The 16503-nt window shown below is 39.7% G+C and overlaps 1 protein-coding gene across 2 annotated transcripts in view; it reads right to left on the reverse strand.

Annotated features, from left to right (window-relative positions):
• FGF5 (fibroblast growth factor 5) overlaps window positions 1-16503 on the reverse strand; it is a 68402-nt gene that overhangs the window by 16851 nt on the left and 35048 nt on the right. For both annotated transcript variants that reach the window (XM_068271141.1, XM_068271142.1), the window contains exon 2: window positions 13170-13273. In XM_068271141.1, coding sequence (XP_068127242.1) covers window positions 13170-13273 — 104 coding nt within the window. The remainder of the gene's footprint in view (window positions 1-13169; window positions 13274-16503) is intronic.

Here is a 16503-nt window from a genome sequence, read left to right on the forward strand (position 1 = left end):
CTATGCCTCTAAGTGCTTGTGAGGATTGCCCAAAATCTATGGCCTGATGTTACATGTTGTGGCCCTGTCTTAAAAGGGTAGGAATCATTCCATAATAAGCAGTTAGGGCTCAGACACACTATAAGAGCTTTTCTGAGCATTTTTTAGCCATCAGCTCTTTCTGAGAGCTTTTTAAAAAATGTTCCCATTGACCTACATTAAAATCACGGTAAAATTGCAGTAAAATTGCGATTGCGGTAAAATCATGCAATTTTACCGTGATTTTAATGTAAGTCAATGGGAGCATTTCTTTAAAAAGCTCTCAGAAAGCGCTGATGGCTAAAGAGCGCCCAGTAAAGCGCTGATAGTGTGTCTGAGCTCTTACACATGGTTGGGTACATGCAGTTACTACCGTCTAAATCTTTGTTCGGTTTTGAATTATTGCATAAAAAACTGTTACAACAGATAATACAAATATAATTGCTGCAACCTAAACCACTGTGATCAATGATGTGGTTATTTATAAAATGTGCTGTACAGAAGAGAGTTTCTATCTAGAAACACTATCCGACTTCTGGAAAGTGTATACCGGTATGTAATATATAATTTATTTTGGGTTATATATTGTATATATTGTTTAAGAAAAGTGGCACAGCACAATCACTTCATTCACTTTACTACAGTGTGATCAATACACAGATGATTACAGTTGTCAGCCATGTGAGACAGAGCATCAAGGAACCTGACGACGGTGGGAAGACTCCTGGGGAGGAGATGAATGTTAGTTTTTGGAGGATATATTAAATACTTGAAAATAAACCTATTTGAGTATAAACAAAGCCCCCATTTAACTGAGATTACAGTTGAAAATGACTGACATGACTACAAACTGAGGATACCTTTGCCCCCCACCATCACTCTAACAGCACACCACTCCACTACCACAGCACTTCCACCACCTGTGTTTTTGTCATGGTCAGTATAGTTTTAAGTACCATCTTTTTGCTGGCTGTGCATAGAAGGTTTTTAGTATATACTAGTTGTCAATATGTACTTTAGATGTTTCTGGTTAATGTTATTTGAATAAAGCTTGTATTACTTGTTGATTGATAAGGACCCAAAACCCAGTTTTTCCATTTCTGAGTATTATCAAATATGTCATTGCTGAGAATTTACAGCATGAAAGCATTGGAAGCGGTGGCTTGATTCTGTAATCAACTAAGAATGTTACTGACTAAGAAAACAGACCTTAATAAGTATAATGCTGTTTTATTTAATTTTGTAGCCATTTGTGCTAATAAATAGCACAAAAAGCACTGGGGAACATGGATAATGTGCTATTATTCACAGTGGTAATATTCTACAGCTAAACCTAACCCTACTCTCACACAGAACCCTCCCCCTTGCAATGCCTAACCCTAACCACCACCTCCCTTACACCTAACCTTGAAAACCCCCACGCCTAACCTTAAAACCCCCCTTCCTGATGCCTATCCAAGGACTCCCAAGGTGAGATTAAAAAAAAAAACTATTTGTACTTACCTGGGGCTTCTTCCAGTCCTTACAAGTCATGAGTACCCCTCGCCACAGCTCCGGTCTTCCTCTGTCTCCCACTGGCAACCTCTAAAAATTGCCAACCCCGTAGTACACTCCCGATGACACAGGCACTCTTGCAAGACGCTGACTGATCCAGGGGTCAGCGATCCTCAGAGGCAGCTGTTGGGAGACAGAAGAAGAAGAAGGCAGCTGTTCGGAGACAGAGCTGCGACGAAGGACACACGTGACTTGAAGGGGCTGAAAGAAGCCCCAGGTAAGTAAAAATAGGTTTTTTTATCTCACCTCGGGAGTCCCTTAAATCCCCCCTTCTCAATACTAAACCTTAACAACCCCCAACACACACACACACACACACACACACCGCTTCAAAAAAACAAAAAAAAAAAACAACATTTGTGAAAAACTAAAATTTCCACAAACAACAAATGCCTGCTATTTATTGGGTGTCTCCGGCACACAAATTTCCATTTGTGGACGAAATTCCTATAGGTGCCTATGGCGGCACCAAAACTACTACAGTGCCACTGACGCCGAAATACCCTGTTTCCAAGAAAAGGACCCTGACTATTTGATTAGCACCTCACTTACAGAGTGATCAGATAACACTATAAAGAAAATGTTCAAGGATATTTGCATTTGTAGTGATGGGAACATGCCCAAACAAATGTGGGGGAAGTTAATTCACATGCAGAGACACACACAATGTGAAATTAGCACATAGTGTGAATGCAGCTAAGCTCAGAGTAAGGCTGCAATCATACTGTGCGCTCATGGGCTGCATAGCCAACAGAACTTGCAAGCACTGTTCTCCTGAGAGTAGATTTTTCTCTTTTCTTATTTGCATTAAAACAACCTTTTTTTTTTGTCTTTTTAGATATCTTTGTGCTATTTCTTAATCAATGTCAACAGCAAAGGCTGCTCTGTGCAGAAATGACACTGTTCTTGCAAGCTCCAGGAGACCTATGTCTTAATGAAACAATGACTTCTCCAAAATGATAAACAGTCTCACACTCTGTGGCCCTGATTTCCAAATTTCTTTGCAGTGCTTCATGTAGCATTGTTCCATAATCACAACTATGTGTGGTTGGGAGTAGTTGTGTAGGTGTACAGGGCAGGAGCCGCATACGTCCAAGCACCCGTGCCTTCTGTCATTATTCATTATCAAAATGTATTGAATTATATTTATTTCACATCGGTGGATGCTCTTGTTGCTTACCTTCCTAATCGTACTATCACTGAAAAGGCATAAAACATTTTAATTAACGGAGACTGGAACCAAAGACAAAATCATTCCACACTCTGGAATGAACATTGCCCCTAGAAATGGTCAACTAGACATAAATTGAATGCACGGTTTTTGCAGCTTGGAATTGCCAGAAAGTGCATTTGCTTGGCTCAATACCAAAATGCATATAATTTGCCTGCAAGCTAGAATTATTGGCACATTTTTAGCTATCTCTAATTGTCATGCATTATCAGGGAAGTTTTGGTGCCCCCAGATATGGCTATAACAGGACATTCGGACGCTGTAGGTCACAGTTTGTAGGGTGGACTTGACGCCCACATTTCCTGTAACTGCAGTTTGTAAATCAGGTGGACCCATTGCCCGCTATTTTATTGGGGTCCAGAGGCACTCGCTATTTGTAGTGGTGGTTAGTTTTACACATGGATAGGGGAGATCAGAGTTAGGAATAGAAAGGGGAGGGTTAATGTCAGGAGTGAGTGGGGAGGGCTAGTATATGGAGTGAGTAGGGGGGGTGGCTAGGAATAGGAGTAGGTGGGGGTTGTTAGTGTTAGGCTTAGATACAACAGCATAAGCCAACAGCACCATGGAATATGTTGGCGCCTTTATAAAGCAATAATAACAATAGATGGGGGAAGGTTAGTGTTGGTCATAGATAGGGGAGGGCTAGCATGAGAAGTGAGTGGAGGAGGGCTAGTATAAGGAGTGAGTGGTGGTGGTGGGGTGGTGGTTAGGGTTAAGAGTAGGTGGAGGGGGTTAGTGTTGGACATAGATGGGGAAGGTTAGGGCTGTGGCGTAGCAATAGGGGGTGCAGCGGTAGCCACCGCATCGGGACCCTTGGGCCAGAGAGGCCCTCCCTCAACTGCAGTATTAGCTCTTTACTGGTCCTATGCTTGTAATAATCACTTCTATAGATGCTTTGAATGACAATAATCATTAACAAGCTGCTCCCCATTCCCTTCTTGAACCTCTGACACTGTGGTTGTCCTTGGCAGGTTTTGGTGCGCCGTATCAATTGTTAAGTATAAAGTGCTGGGGGGGGGGGGGCCCCATGTATAACTCGCACCGGGGCCCCTAGCTCCTAAGCTACACCACTGGGTTAGGATAAGGATTAAATACAGGAAGGTTCAAGTGAGAATTACCACAGTTTACCTCTATGAATGAGTCATTTTAGTATAGACTGGGTAGAGTAAAGAGTAGAGAAGAGTTTGAACACATCATCAAGTTTTCATTACCACCATTCATTTCCTGTTCCAGTGCCCGTGAGAGTACAATATTTAATTATGAAGTTTGCAAGGATAGAACTTGATGGCAAATCATACAGAGAACAGTAAAAATCCAAAAGAAGTTTTAACACCTTTCCACACTATTGAGAACTATTTCTTTCACCTGGAATTTCGTTTTTTCTTAATTCATAGAAAGTACACAAAACCAAGAACGGACAGATCAGAAACAAGTATATGTACACATTATGAAAGATCAAATATTCCCTAATAAGAGATGTTAAGCATTGAGAGATTAGATACCTAACAATCTTGTGAGAAAATATAAAACAGAGAGGCTAGGAAGATCATGAGGATCACTTTTCCAAAATGGTCACCATCTGGATCTTGCAGTCCTTGAAATTTTGTATTACTATTGAGGTTCCACTCATTTAACTATATAGAACGTCTGTCAGCGTGTCTCTAGATGCAAGATACTGTATCATGATATCAAAGGTTCTAGTGGCGTCATTGCTGAATCGAGTATAAACAGGTCAGAGACTGACAAGCAGCACCGGCAGGGAAATGGGAAAATCCACATGGAGAGACCTGAGCCACTGCATTAAGTGTTATCTTGGCTGGAAGCAGCTATGGGGGCTAACATTTAAAGGAAGAACCACTTTTCAGTGTTTAGGGTCACTATGGCCCAAAATGTAGCCCTAATGTAGGTTTACTTTTATGGGGATATACAGTTATTTGACTGTTTTGGAGCATAGGAGATGGATTATGCAATAATAGATTAAAATTGAATTTTAATTGATTTTTAAAAAGCTGAGCCCACAGTTTCAGTATCAAGATGAATTGACTGAATAGGATCCAATTTCACACTGGAGATTGACAGTGTTGGATAGCGCTAAGCAATGTTTACAATACAGACAAGAATTTTGCAGAGCATGCTGTTTAACAGCAGGAAAAACATTGAGGTATTTGCTGATTTTATACTAGATAAATCCTCCATATATTCTGTATCACTTTTTGTCACTATAAATCATGTATTTGTTGTCTTAAGGCAACTGCCATGCGGTAAGCTTCCTTCTAAAGACGCTGCAGCCACCTGTCCATTACTAATCCTACCCAGGAGGTTTGCAAATTCACAGCTAACCATTAAAGAACAGCAGTATTTGCTGCCTTCCTTATGTTGTGAAATGTAGGCAGTGTAAGACAAAACATGTGATATGAGCCTTTTAATTAGTCTTTGATACGAATACAGAGCTGGAACAGTATGTTTAATTGATTGGACATGACATCATGTGTACTATTAAAAGTGGCATACCAGATAAATATCATGGGTCTTGGCGCAAGCTACTTGAGTTCATAAGATAAAATGAACCTGAGTTCCAGAAATCTGATGAAGCCCCAACATATGGGGATCTCAGTTGTGCAACTACAGACTTAAACCTCAATATTGAGGTTTGCTCACCCTCCAGACTGATTGACTGAGCCTGCATGTTCATTCCCTTGGAAGATAGAGCAGGAGAGTCATAAGACATTCCTGGGGCTGTACTGTACACTGTAAAGCTATTTACGCAAGTTAGCTACCTCTCCTGAAATGATCTTTTGTGAAGTTAGCTAATGATGCATATAGAGACATTCTTACTCAGCTCCCTGCCAAGCTGCCTGTTCTGTCCTATAAAGATGGAGTAGCAGAAGAATAAGCAAAAGGTGTCCTGCTGCATGCCACAGGGGGAAACACGGTAGCGGTCATCTCAGCTCAGCAGACTGACAAGGAGGATGTATTTGACATTATGAAAGGGGCCACAGGAATAAGACAAGGCCACTCATGGAAATGCCTAAGGAGTTAATACATTCACACATGTTGGGTGGATCGAGTCTTGGCTTAGTACTCTGTTTTACTGATGTCTGTGGGAATTTCTCCCCCAGTATCTGTAGATAAATTCCAATAGCCACTCTAATAGCTGCAACTTTGGCAGGCATTTTTGAAACAGCCAGTGGCCGCCAGCAAAACCCCATATAAAGTAGGTGGCAGATGACACCAGAGGTCACAGCAACAAGGAAGGAGCTCCCCTCCCACCTGCCCTTTTGGCACTAGTTAAAACATTTTTATTGGGGATGTTTTATCTATTCAGATAGGAAAATGCAATGGGTAATGTCACCCTGATGGGCTGACATTTGTATGAGGACTTCAATAATATCGTTTTTTTTCATGGTTTACAAGTTTCCAAAAGTGGTGGTTTATAATTTGATTGAAATGTTAATGCCATATGGTTATGTTATTGTTTAACCCAATAAAAATATTTGAGCTCCACTAAAGATGGCCGCCGCAGACTTTACTAAAATAATGCCTGTCTTTCATAATCACGGTGTGTTAAGTTTGCTTATTTGAGAAAGGAGGATAGGGTTTTGGTTATAAAGTAATCCACTAGTGCAGCCTTTCTCAACCTTTCTACCCTGGAGGAACCCTACAAATAACTTTTGGATCTCAAGGAACCCCTGCAAACATTTTTTGATCTCAAGGAACCCCTGCATTTATTTTGCAGGAGGCATGGTCTTTGAAAGTATGTGTGGCTGTTTATTTCACTACCCCTATTACACTGTCACTAATTATACTGTCTCCTGACCCCCCAATTTATTGCTTCTTGTTACAGTACCACCTATTATAGTGTGCTCTATTATACTTCCCCCACGATGGGGGAAAATGCCAAGGAACCCCTGCAGAGTACTCAAGGAACCCTGGTTGAGAAAGCCTGCACTAGTGTTTAGACTGCTGTATCTGTTGTTAATTTTTGTGAAGAAGTCTAAAATAGTCAGTGATGAACCTTTGCTGTTGTACCTTGTGCATCCTTTTGATCTTTGTGTCTGGAATGACTATGCATAAAACTTATAGCATTTGTTAAAAAAAAAAAAAAACAAAGCGGGACACTGTATTACACAACACACACTAAAATGTGCCATCTGTTTTTTAATGCTACCTCTGTAGACTTTGATTCTTCCCAGTTATTGCCAAAACCTCAATTCTTTGGTGCTATTGTATATGTGTTTCCTTCCACTCACATGGTCATTCTCAATCCCTATGTCCTACCGAGCAAGTAGAAAGTAATGTTCCAGTCCAAATTAGGACTGACTCCAGGAGTTTTTAGTTGGTTCTAATGCCTGAATTTGAAGGTGAAGCAACCTAGAGGAGCTCCATAGCACAAGGGCAAAAGATCAGATCCAAGTAATTATAGACCTGTAAGCTTAACATCAGTTGTGTGTAAACTATTTGAGGGGTTGCTAAGAGATGCTATACAAGACTTCATAGCAGAGAATAATCATATTTCTCAGCATCATCATGGGTTTACTAAGGACAGGTCTTGTTTGACTAACATGCTCAGCTTTTATGAGGTGGTGAATGCTAGTGTGGATATTGGTAATGCTGTAGAGGGGATATACTTGGACTTTGCAAATGCCTTTGATACTGTTCCCCACAACAGTCTGGTGCAAAAGTTGAGGATGCCAGGGCTGGGAAAGAGTCTGTGGGCATGGATAGGGAACTGGCTAATGGATAGAAAGCAAAGAATTGTGGTCAATAGATCATATTCAAAATTGGTTACTGTTAGCAGTGGGGCCACATAGGGGTTAATACATTTCAATTTATCTATCAATGACCTAGTAGATGAAGAAGAAAAGTAATGTTGCTATTTTTGCAGATGATACAAAATTGTGCAGAATTATCAACAATCAGGATGATAGTGACATATTGCAGAAGGATCTGGATAAAATGGCTATATGGGCAAATAAATAGCAGATTCAATTGAATGTTGAAAAATGTCATGCATTTTGGTCATGCCAACGGTCTCACACTATACAAAATAAACGGTATACTGATGGGTACATCAAACTTGGAGGAGGACTTAGGAGTACTGGTCAACAGCAACAATAAGTTAAATAATCACATTCACTGCCAAGCCAATGCAGCTAAAGCAAATAAAATTTTTGGATACATTAAAAGGTAAATAAAAACTGTAAGGAAACGCGGAAAGGCCGCCATCTCTCGAGGTTAGGCGGCTGTTTCCGCGTCCAGCATGGCGTCACAACGCGGAAAAAACACCGCATGCCGCATAGGCAGTGCGGCGGAATCCGCATTGGTAACGGCGGAATCCGCATCAGAGGCGGCCCCCGCACTAGATACATTGCATGACAGTACTGGTGTGGCTGGGACTGATAGTCCACCAAGATTCAGACTTACACGCGCGCGAGCACAGAGGCAGAGTTTAAATAGCAGTTAGAAGGGTGTCGGCTGACCAGCTGGGTCAGCTGACAAATTCCACTGCTCTCATTGGACCAGCAATTAGGGAGGTCCTGGAAAGGTCCTAGAGTATATATACTGCTGGTTGTTCACTTGCTCTTTGTCTGGCGTGCGATCACATATGTGGGAGCACCCAGATCCGTAGTCAGATCCGCAAGTGTGCCGGGACCAGCTGGAGCTGTAATCCTACACTTAGCTAGATTCTGTTGATAGCTAAAGTACTAGTTTGATTGTGATTATATGTTATGACTTTTGCCTGCTTTGACTATCCTCCTGAACTCTGATCTTGTACCTCCATATTTCTGATACTCTGTTGCCGAACCCCGGCTCGTTCCTTGACTCTGTTTCTGCCTCCTGATTTTGTACCCCGATATATCTGATACCCCGTTGCTGAACCTTGCCTGTACTTTGACTCCGCCTTTGCCTCCTGATCTTGTACTTTATCTGTCCGTGTGTGTACGACCTGGCTTGTCCGACCTCGAGAACCGACCTTACTGTTAGAGGCGGTTCCTCGTTCTGTTAAGTGACCCTTCCGCCAGAGGGTTACTTTCAGTATATCCTTCCCGCTGGCAGCCTGACTCCTCCCGCCTTGGAGAGCTCAGGTTTGCGGAAGGAATCTGTACAGTACGCCTTACTGTACTGAGGCCCTGTCCTCTAAGTGTTACTGTTACACCAAAACACTACACTCTACTCAGGTGAACAGAGGTTAGCTAGTATATCGGATTATCAGTGATACTGCAGATCACGTATAATCTGGTATACATCTGTATTCCCATTGATTCTGCAGATCACTGGTAATCAGATCCTCTCTGTGCTTCACCGATCGTTACAAAAACTTGCTATGCTAGCCTAATATCGCTCCTGTTTAACTCTCTAGTAAGGCCACATCTGGAATATGGAATTCAATTCTGGGCACATTACAGGAAAAAAAATGCCGTTTTAGGGCAGGTGCAGAGATGAGCAACACAATTGATTAGAGGGGCTGAAAGGTCTCACTTACCAGGAAAGGTTAGATAAATGAACATGTATAAATACATCAGAGAGCAAGCTTTTTGTCCATAGGCTTGTGCAAAGCATGATATGAGCATGGAGGAAAAAAAATAGCCAGTTATTTAGGAAAGGATTTACAGTAAGAGTGATTACAATTTGGAATATATTTCCACAGGAAGTAGTTATGGCAAAATCAATTGCTCCAAGTTCACCTCTACCAACCCTAGTATAGATCTGTAACAATGGTGTGGGACATTAACATAGTGAATGTCACAACGAACAACTTATAAAGCCAATTATGCAGTGGTCACCTCAATTTTTATTATTTAGATCTGTTTCCAGAGCAGAGAACTTGTCATGTCCAAAGAATTAGGTTTTCCTGCATTTTCCAGTGGAAAATAATAATACTACGAATAATAATAATTTAATAATATTTATGTAACCAAGAGTACAATGTATTTCAAAGACACTTAAAGAACTACTGTCGTGAAAATCTTAAAATTTTAAAATATATGTAAACACATACAAATAAGAAGCATGTTTCTCCCAGAGTAAAATGAGCTATAAATTACTTTTCTCCTATGGCGCTGTCCCTTACAGTACGTAGTAGTAATCTGACATTACCAACAGATTTTGGGCTAGTCCATCTCTCCATATGGGACTCTCAGCCTATCCTTTATTCTTTATAAAGACACTACTTGAAAAAGATTTATACAAAAATGTTTGCCAGCCTCGCTGCACACTTTTTGGGCAGTTGGACTAAGTTCTTTTTAAAATAAAGAGAACCCTAAGAATCCCCCATGAAGAGAAGGGCTGTTTCAAAACCTGTCAGTTGTATCAGATTTCTACTACTTACTGTAAGTGACAGCAACATAGGAGAAAAGTAACTTATGGCACATTTTACTCTGGAAGAATTGTTCTTTTTATCTGTATATGTTTACATATATTTAACATTTTAGAATAATAGCACAAATGCAATTTGGAAAGGTCAAGCTTGGCAGTAGATGAGACGTTTGTAGTTCCATTCCATGTGAATGTGAAACCTATTATGGGTATTTCTAAACATTATTGGTGTCGCTTTGGAAATTATGCCATGACAGACATAATATATAGCAATGACTATCTAAGGTAAAGATTATCCCATAAGAACACAGATTTCTGGACTACAATGTAGAGTGTGATTAGTTACTATAGTCTTTAAAGATTTACAGTGTTTCAAAAATCATGCTCTATTTGTTTCTAGATGGATTAAGCCATTGTGTTTCATGGAATCAATTTAACAGTTTAACTACCATTACTCCAGTAACACAATCAAAATGAAATTTGTTGATATTCACTGTCTTTTTGATTTTACTAGAATGTGGACGACCTACAGTATACTTGTCTTTTAAAATATAGATGTCTCTAGTGCTGCTCCCTTTACTGGGATGGAAACCTGGCACCCTTTCAACTAGTTTCCAGGCCTGATGTTTAATGAAAAACTCTTCCCATTTCTTTCAGGATAAAAAAAAAATGATTTAACTGGTGGGCCCACCCAAACTGTAAAGAATTGACTGCATGTGAAGCTAGTCAGCACTAGGCGGCATATAGTGCTAGTACTTCACCACTGGGGTTGTGTGATCACGCTACTTATGGAAAAACTGGGCATGATGACATGAAACAAAATAGGCAGGTGTAGTAGCAGAAAGGCAGGATCATACAGCTTTTGTGGTGTTAAAGTAAACTTGAGACGAGGGGGATGAAAAGTTTTATACATACCTGGGGCTTCCTCCAGCCCCCTCTGCGCAGATCGCTCCCTCGCTGCAGTCCAAAGCCTCCTAGATGCTCCAGTCGGGCATACTGCGCATGTGTGGCCCAGCTGCACATGCACGCTCGCCATGCTCCTGTCGCTGGGTAAGTCCTGCACCTGTGCAGTACCGCTGTGCAGGCGCAGAATGCTCCCAGCCATGGGAGCCAGCTGGAGGAGTGCGTAGCCACGCACTCCCGCATGCTCCTGTGCCGCCGCTCATTAGTTCGGTGATCAATGAATGAAAACACAGTTCCCATTCATTGATCAAAGTCCCCATTAGAAAGACCGATGGGGTTCTTTTAGAAGCCCCAATCTTTCTAAAGAAAGAAAAAAGTTTCCTGTCCTCCCTTCACTTCTGGTAAGTGAGAGAGCTTGCTTACATACTTTTTTTTTTAATAAATACAATTTATTACATTTACAATTAATTGTTTACCAAAAAATACCCAAATAAATGTTTTGATAAAAAAAAATTATAATAAAAAAACAAAAACAAAACAAAACATATAGTTACCTAAGGGTCTGAACTTTTTAAATATGCATGTGAAAAGGGAATATTACTATTATTTTTTCAAATTATAAGCTTGTAAATAGTGATGGATGCAAAACTGTAAAAATGCACCTTTATTTCCAAATAAAATATTGGTGCCATACATTGTGATAGGGACATAATTTAAATTGTGTAATAACCGGGAGACATGGGCAAATAAAATACGTGGGTTTTAATTATGGTAGCGTGTATTATTTTAAAGCTATAATGGCCGGAAACTGAGAAATAATTCTTTTCCATTTTTTTCATAATATTCCCGTTAAAATGCATTTAGAAAAAAATAATTCTGAGCAAAGTGTACCAACCAAAGAGAGCCTAATTAGTGGTGGAAAAAAACAAGATATAGATCCATTTATTGTGATAAGTAGTGATAAAGTTATTGGCGAATGAATAGGAGGTGAAAATTGCTCGGATGCATAAGGTGAAAAATGACTGAAGGCTGAAGTAGTTAAAGCGGACCCAAACCAAACATTTATTTATTTCAAAATATTTAGTTGCACCACTCTGACATATACAAAGATAAATGAACACTCCTTCAAGCCTATGAGCATTTCAGTGCATGCTTTTCACCCTTCTCTTTTCATAACTAGGGTTATACATGTGGCAGCCATTAGCAATTCCTCCTTTGCTGGACACCATCTACTCTACCAGTTTGCCGGATTCTGTCCCGGCAATATGAAAGGAAGGGAGGAGTTCCTCCAATAAATGTAAAATATTTTATATTTGTCATCATGCAGCTGAAAAAAGACTGCTATTTATTAGTATAATTTAGAAAATAGATTTTATTTCTGAAACCTTGTATTTTTAATTTGTGTCCACTTTAAGGTCCTTACACATGCTAGATTAAAGTCGCCACAAACAAACAAGCGACATTGCACAAAAGACATTACCACGGCAAAAATAAATTACAAGTCTTTTAAATGACATTGTCCTCACATAGCGGTATTCCAAATGACTGCACGATATCTGCCAGTTGACCTGCCAGTTGGATCGAGCAGTATGCCTGATATCAGTTGCTCATTGTTGTCATTTGGCTGCATTTTTTACAGTGATTGTTGTCTGATATGCCTATATCTGTAGTTCGTCGGACATTTCAAATTACTTTAATCTAGTGTGTGTACAAGGCTTTAAAATGCATATATCACTGAGGCAAGTTGGCTTTTGCAACATGTAAGAGTGTCTGTAATTGGAACAACTGGTTTAAACAAAGTTTGTGCCATTTTTTTTCCCCATGGCTAACACGGTACAACACTTTACTGCTTTTCCCCAGAAGGAAAGGTGAAAGAAATTTTCTGTTACATACTAATTGAAACTGAAGTCTTGAAGATTAACTCATAGAAAATAATAATAGTAGAGGAAGGAAAGAATTATTCCACCACAATTCCACAGAGATTTATTGCTGAACAGTCAACTTTTTATTTTGCTTAATAGACAGATGCTGATTACTTTCTGAAAATACCGGTAACATTTATATTAATAAACAGTATGCCGGCAATTAAAAGACAAATGCATGAAATAATGAATGCAATATTTACGTAGTGTAAATTGTTACTTACAGATGCGTGAAGCCTTCCCTTTTTTGACATGGCTAGAAATGAGTTGCTGAAAACTCCTCTTATTCCCACAATCCCCTGAGACACAGCAAATATTTCCAAAATACCTGGAACGACAGAAATCCCAAAATAAAACATCGCTCCCGGGCTTTGGGAAGGGAAAAGGAGAAAAGCAAAACAGCTCTCATTTTCTGAGGATGTGTGCATTTATCTTTCAGGAGGTCTGTGTAAATCTGTCACCCTTTTTATTAGCATTCACTCGAGACTAAAGACTGCTCAGATGTCTAAGCAGCTAGCTGGGAGTTTTCCTTCAGACATCAAGTACTAAGCCACTGCCACTTCCCTGTCTGACAAAGGATAACTGAATGCTGTGTAGAGCACCCAACATTAGGGTTGTAAGGAAATCCAACAACTATATGTATATATTATGTAATATACTGTATATATATTTTTAAAAATATTATCACCAGTTTTAAATCATTGTATTTATAAATGGACATTCATATTTTAGTCACCAGTGAGCAGTGTTTGATCATCAGTACCTTAAGGTGGAATAAAACTCTGACAGAATATTCAATAAAATGTATTTTCCTACTTTTTATTACCCATACAGTTACCATATTTGCTTTTGTGCACAAGTAATATTGCCTGCTTACAAATTACAAGGTCTCAAAGTACAGTTTATTTGCTCTGAAAGCTGCCATTTCATTTTATTCATAGATTTTAATATATAAATACAGTAGCTATTTAGTGAAAAATTCTCATCTGTCTCTGCTTGTCAGCTCAAAACAGTTCCGTTTCAGTTTCGTGGCTCGCTGTAACTAGTTGAAACAAAAAGAGGAATGTAAACAAAAGATGTTATCACCTTTGCGGATGTGGATCACAAGCTGAAGGAGCTTGCCACACAGAACAAAGTGCTGTGTTTAACTGTTTGAATGCTGCTCTGCTACGCCATTTTTTGTGATAGTAGGTTGAACGTTCATGAAAAACAACGTTCATGAAACATTGTAAAATTTAAAATACATATATATAAAATGTAGATTTCGCTCATATTCAAATGCACTATACATTATGTTTTTCCTATGTCTCTGTCAATTACAAAAGGCAACAAAAAGTAATGTAGATCTGACAGGTTTTGGATTAGTCCATCTCCTCATTGGGCATTCTCAGGTATTTTTTATTCACAAAAGCACTTACTGGTAGACAGTTGTTTGGTCCAACTGCCAAAATAGTGTTCAATTGAGTAGGGAGGCATTTTTGTGTAGATCCTTTCCAGGGACTGCTTTTGTAAAAAAATAAATGTAATACTGAGCATGAAGAGATGAATTAGTCTAAAATCTGTCAGATCTGTCAGATTTTTACTGCCTACTGTAAGTGACAGCAACATAGGATAAAAGTAATTCATGGTGCATTTTACTTTGGAAGAAAAGTACATTTGATATGCATGTATTTTAAATTTTACCATTTTTCCAATAGTGATCCTTCAAATTGGTTCACTTGAATGGAATATGTAATTGCAGCTAAAACTGATACTTCTCACTAGTAAAATTAGACCAATTTTTCAGCTTACTATAAGTCTAGCCCACTAAGTTCTTATTACGCTATTGGCTACTTTTCCCCTATCTGGCTTCATTGCTTATAGTAGATATAAACGTACAGTTTCAATATGCTGAAAAGGACAAGTATACAAAAATATGCTACATCAATTCCAAAATGCCTCCTGATCAGTAATGCAATTATCATCCATTTATGCCCTGCTACACCCATGTACTCACAGCAACATGTACAAGGCAGATTAGCTCAGTTTCCCTCTATAGCCCCTTGTTGTGACCTCCAATCCCCAACTGCTGACCATTATTGACATACCTGTCATCTGAAATGAATATCTGTGTCTTTATATCTACACATCAGTTCTGGTTTCTATTTTGTGCAATCCATGTTTTTCTTTTCCTTTCCTATCAGATGTAATGGGGGTTTTGTAGGGAGCACTGCTCTATAAGCTAGTAAAAGGTAGCTTGGTGCATGCAGTTTTGACCCCTGCAGGGGGACATGGAAGCATGGCGGTAAACCATACTGGAAGCAACCTGTTGCTTGGCAGATGACAGGGAAAATCAGTATCAAAGTGCGATATTTGCACAAATGACGGTAAACAATCAACATCAATGGCTGTCCATTCATCTGACAGTGTTCAAAAGATGAGTGCCGCGGCCGTCATTTACTGATGCATAAACATCATGTAAACAACAAGAAGCAAAGGTCTCAAAAATCTCTTCAAAATGCTAAATCAGTGATATGTTGATTTAGCATGTTTGAGCATGCATTTTTTAAAGTAATTTTGGGGCACAAAGAAACAAATGTACTTTAGAATAATAATAATAATAATAACAACAACAACAATAATAATACTAATTAAATAAAATACTATGCTATATATAAAGCAAGAACCAACAAATGAGGCACATTTTTCGCTTTCTCTCAGAGCACCTCAGCACCTCTTTATAGTGTACTAGGTTTAGTTATGACACAGCTATACTTAGATCTGCAAGAAATAAGTAGCCCCCTCATGTATTCTTGTCTTTCAAGAAATGCAGACCTGAAGGTGTTTTGCTGTGTTTTAAGTATTAATGTGCACTATAGGGAATCTACCCACTTGGATGTCCCTGCTTTGAAAATTATTTGGAAGTAAGTATAGATTGTAAACACACAAGCAAAAACATTACTCCTTCAGTAAATCACTAACCAAGGCATTTAGGCCAAACAGCAGCTAGATTATTTTCCTTAGACAAATTCAAGAGACAGATGATTGTAAAACAAAACAAAACAAAAAAAAAAAAAAACAAGAAAAACAAAACACCTCCTTGCAAACACAAAAAATTGATCACAAAGCCGTGAAACTACCAGCTATTCCCATCCACTGCATACACTCAGGGCCAGCGCTACAATAGAGGCAAAGGGGGCAACTGCCCCGGGGCCCCCGACCTCTGCAGGGGCCTCGAGCCACCGACCCTGCTAAATTATGCCTGCTCCCCCTGCTCACACTGCTCCCCGGGGCCCTTGTGTGAAGCTGCAACAGTAATTAACCTATCCTAATTAACCTTTACACATAACACGCGCCGGGTCATAGAGAAGGAGGAGGACTGCGTGGAGAGAGAGTGCCCCGGACTGTGTAGCCGCCACCCGCTGGGATAGGTTAATTACTGTTGCGACTTCACACAAGGGCCCCGGGGCAGAGAAGAAAGGTCCTGGAGCCCCTTAAACCGGCCCTGCATACACTGAAGGAGTGGCAAATAGTATGTTGTGTCGAGGCACTGACAGCTTTGCACCTGTTTGTTGTGGT

The sequence above is a fragment of the Hyperolius riggenbachi genome, chromosome 1 (genome assembly GCF_040937935.1).
Source record: "Hyperolius riggenbachi isolate aHypRig1 chromosome 1, aHypRig1.pri, whole genome shotgun sequence".
NCBI classification, from domain to species: domain Eukaryota; kingdom Metazoa; phylum Chordata; class Amphibia; order Anura; family Hyperoliidae; genus Hyperolius; species Hyperolius riggenbachi.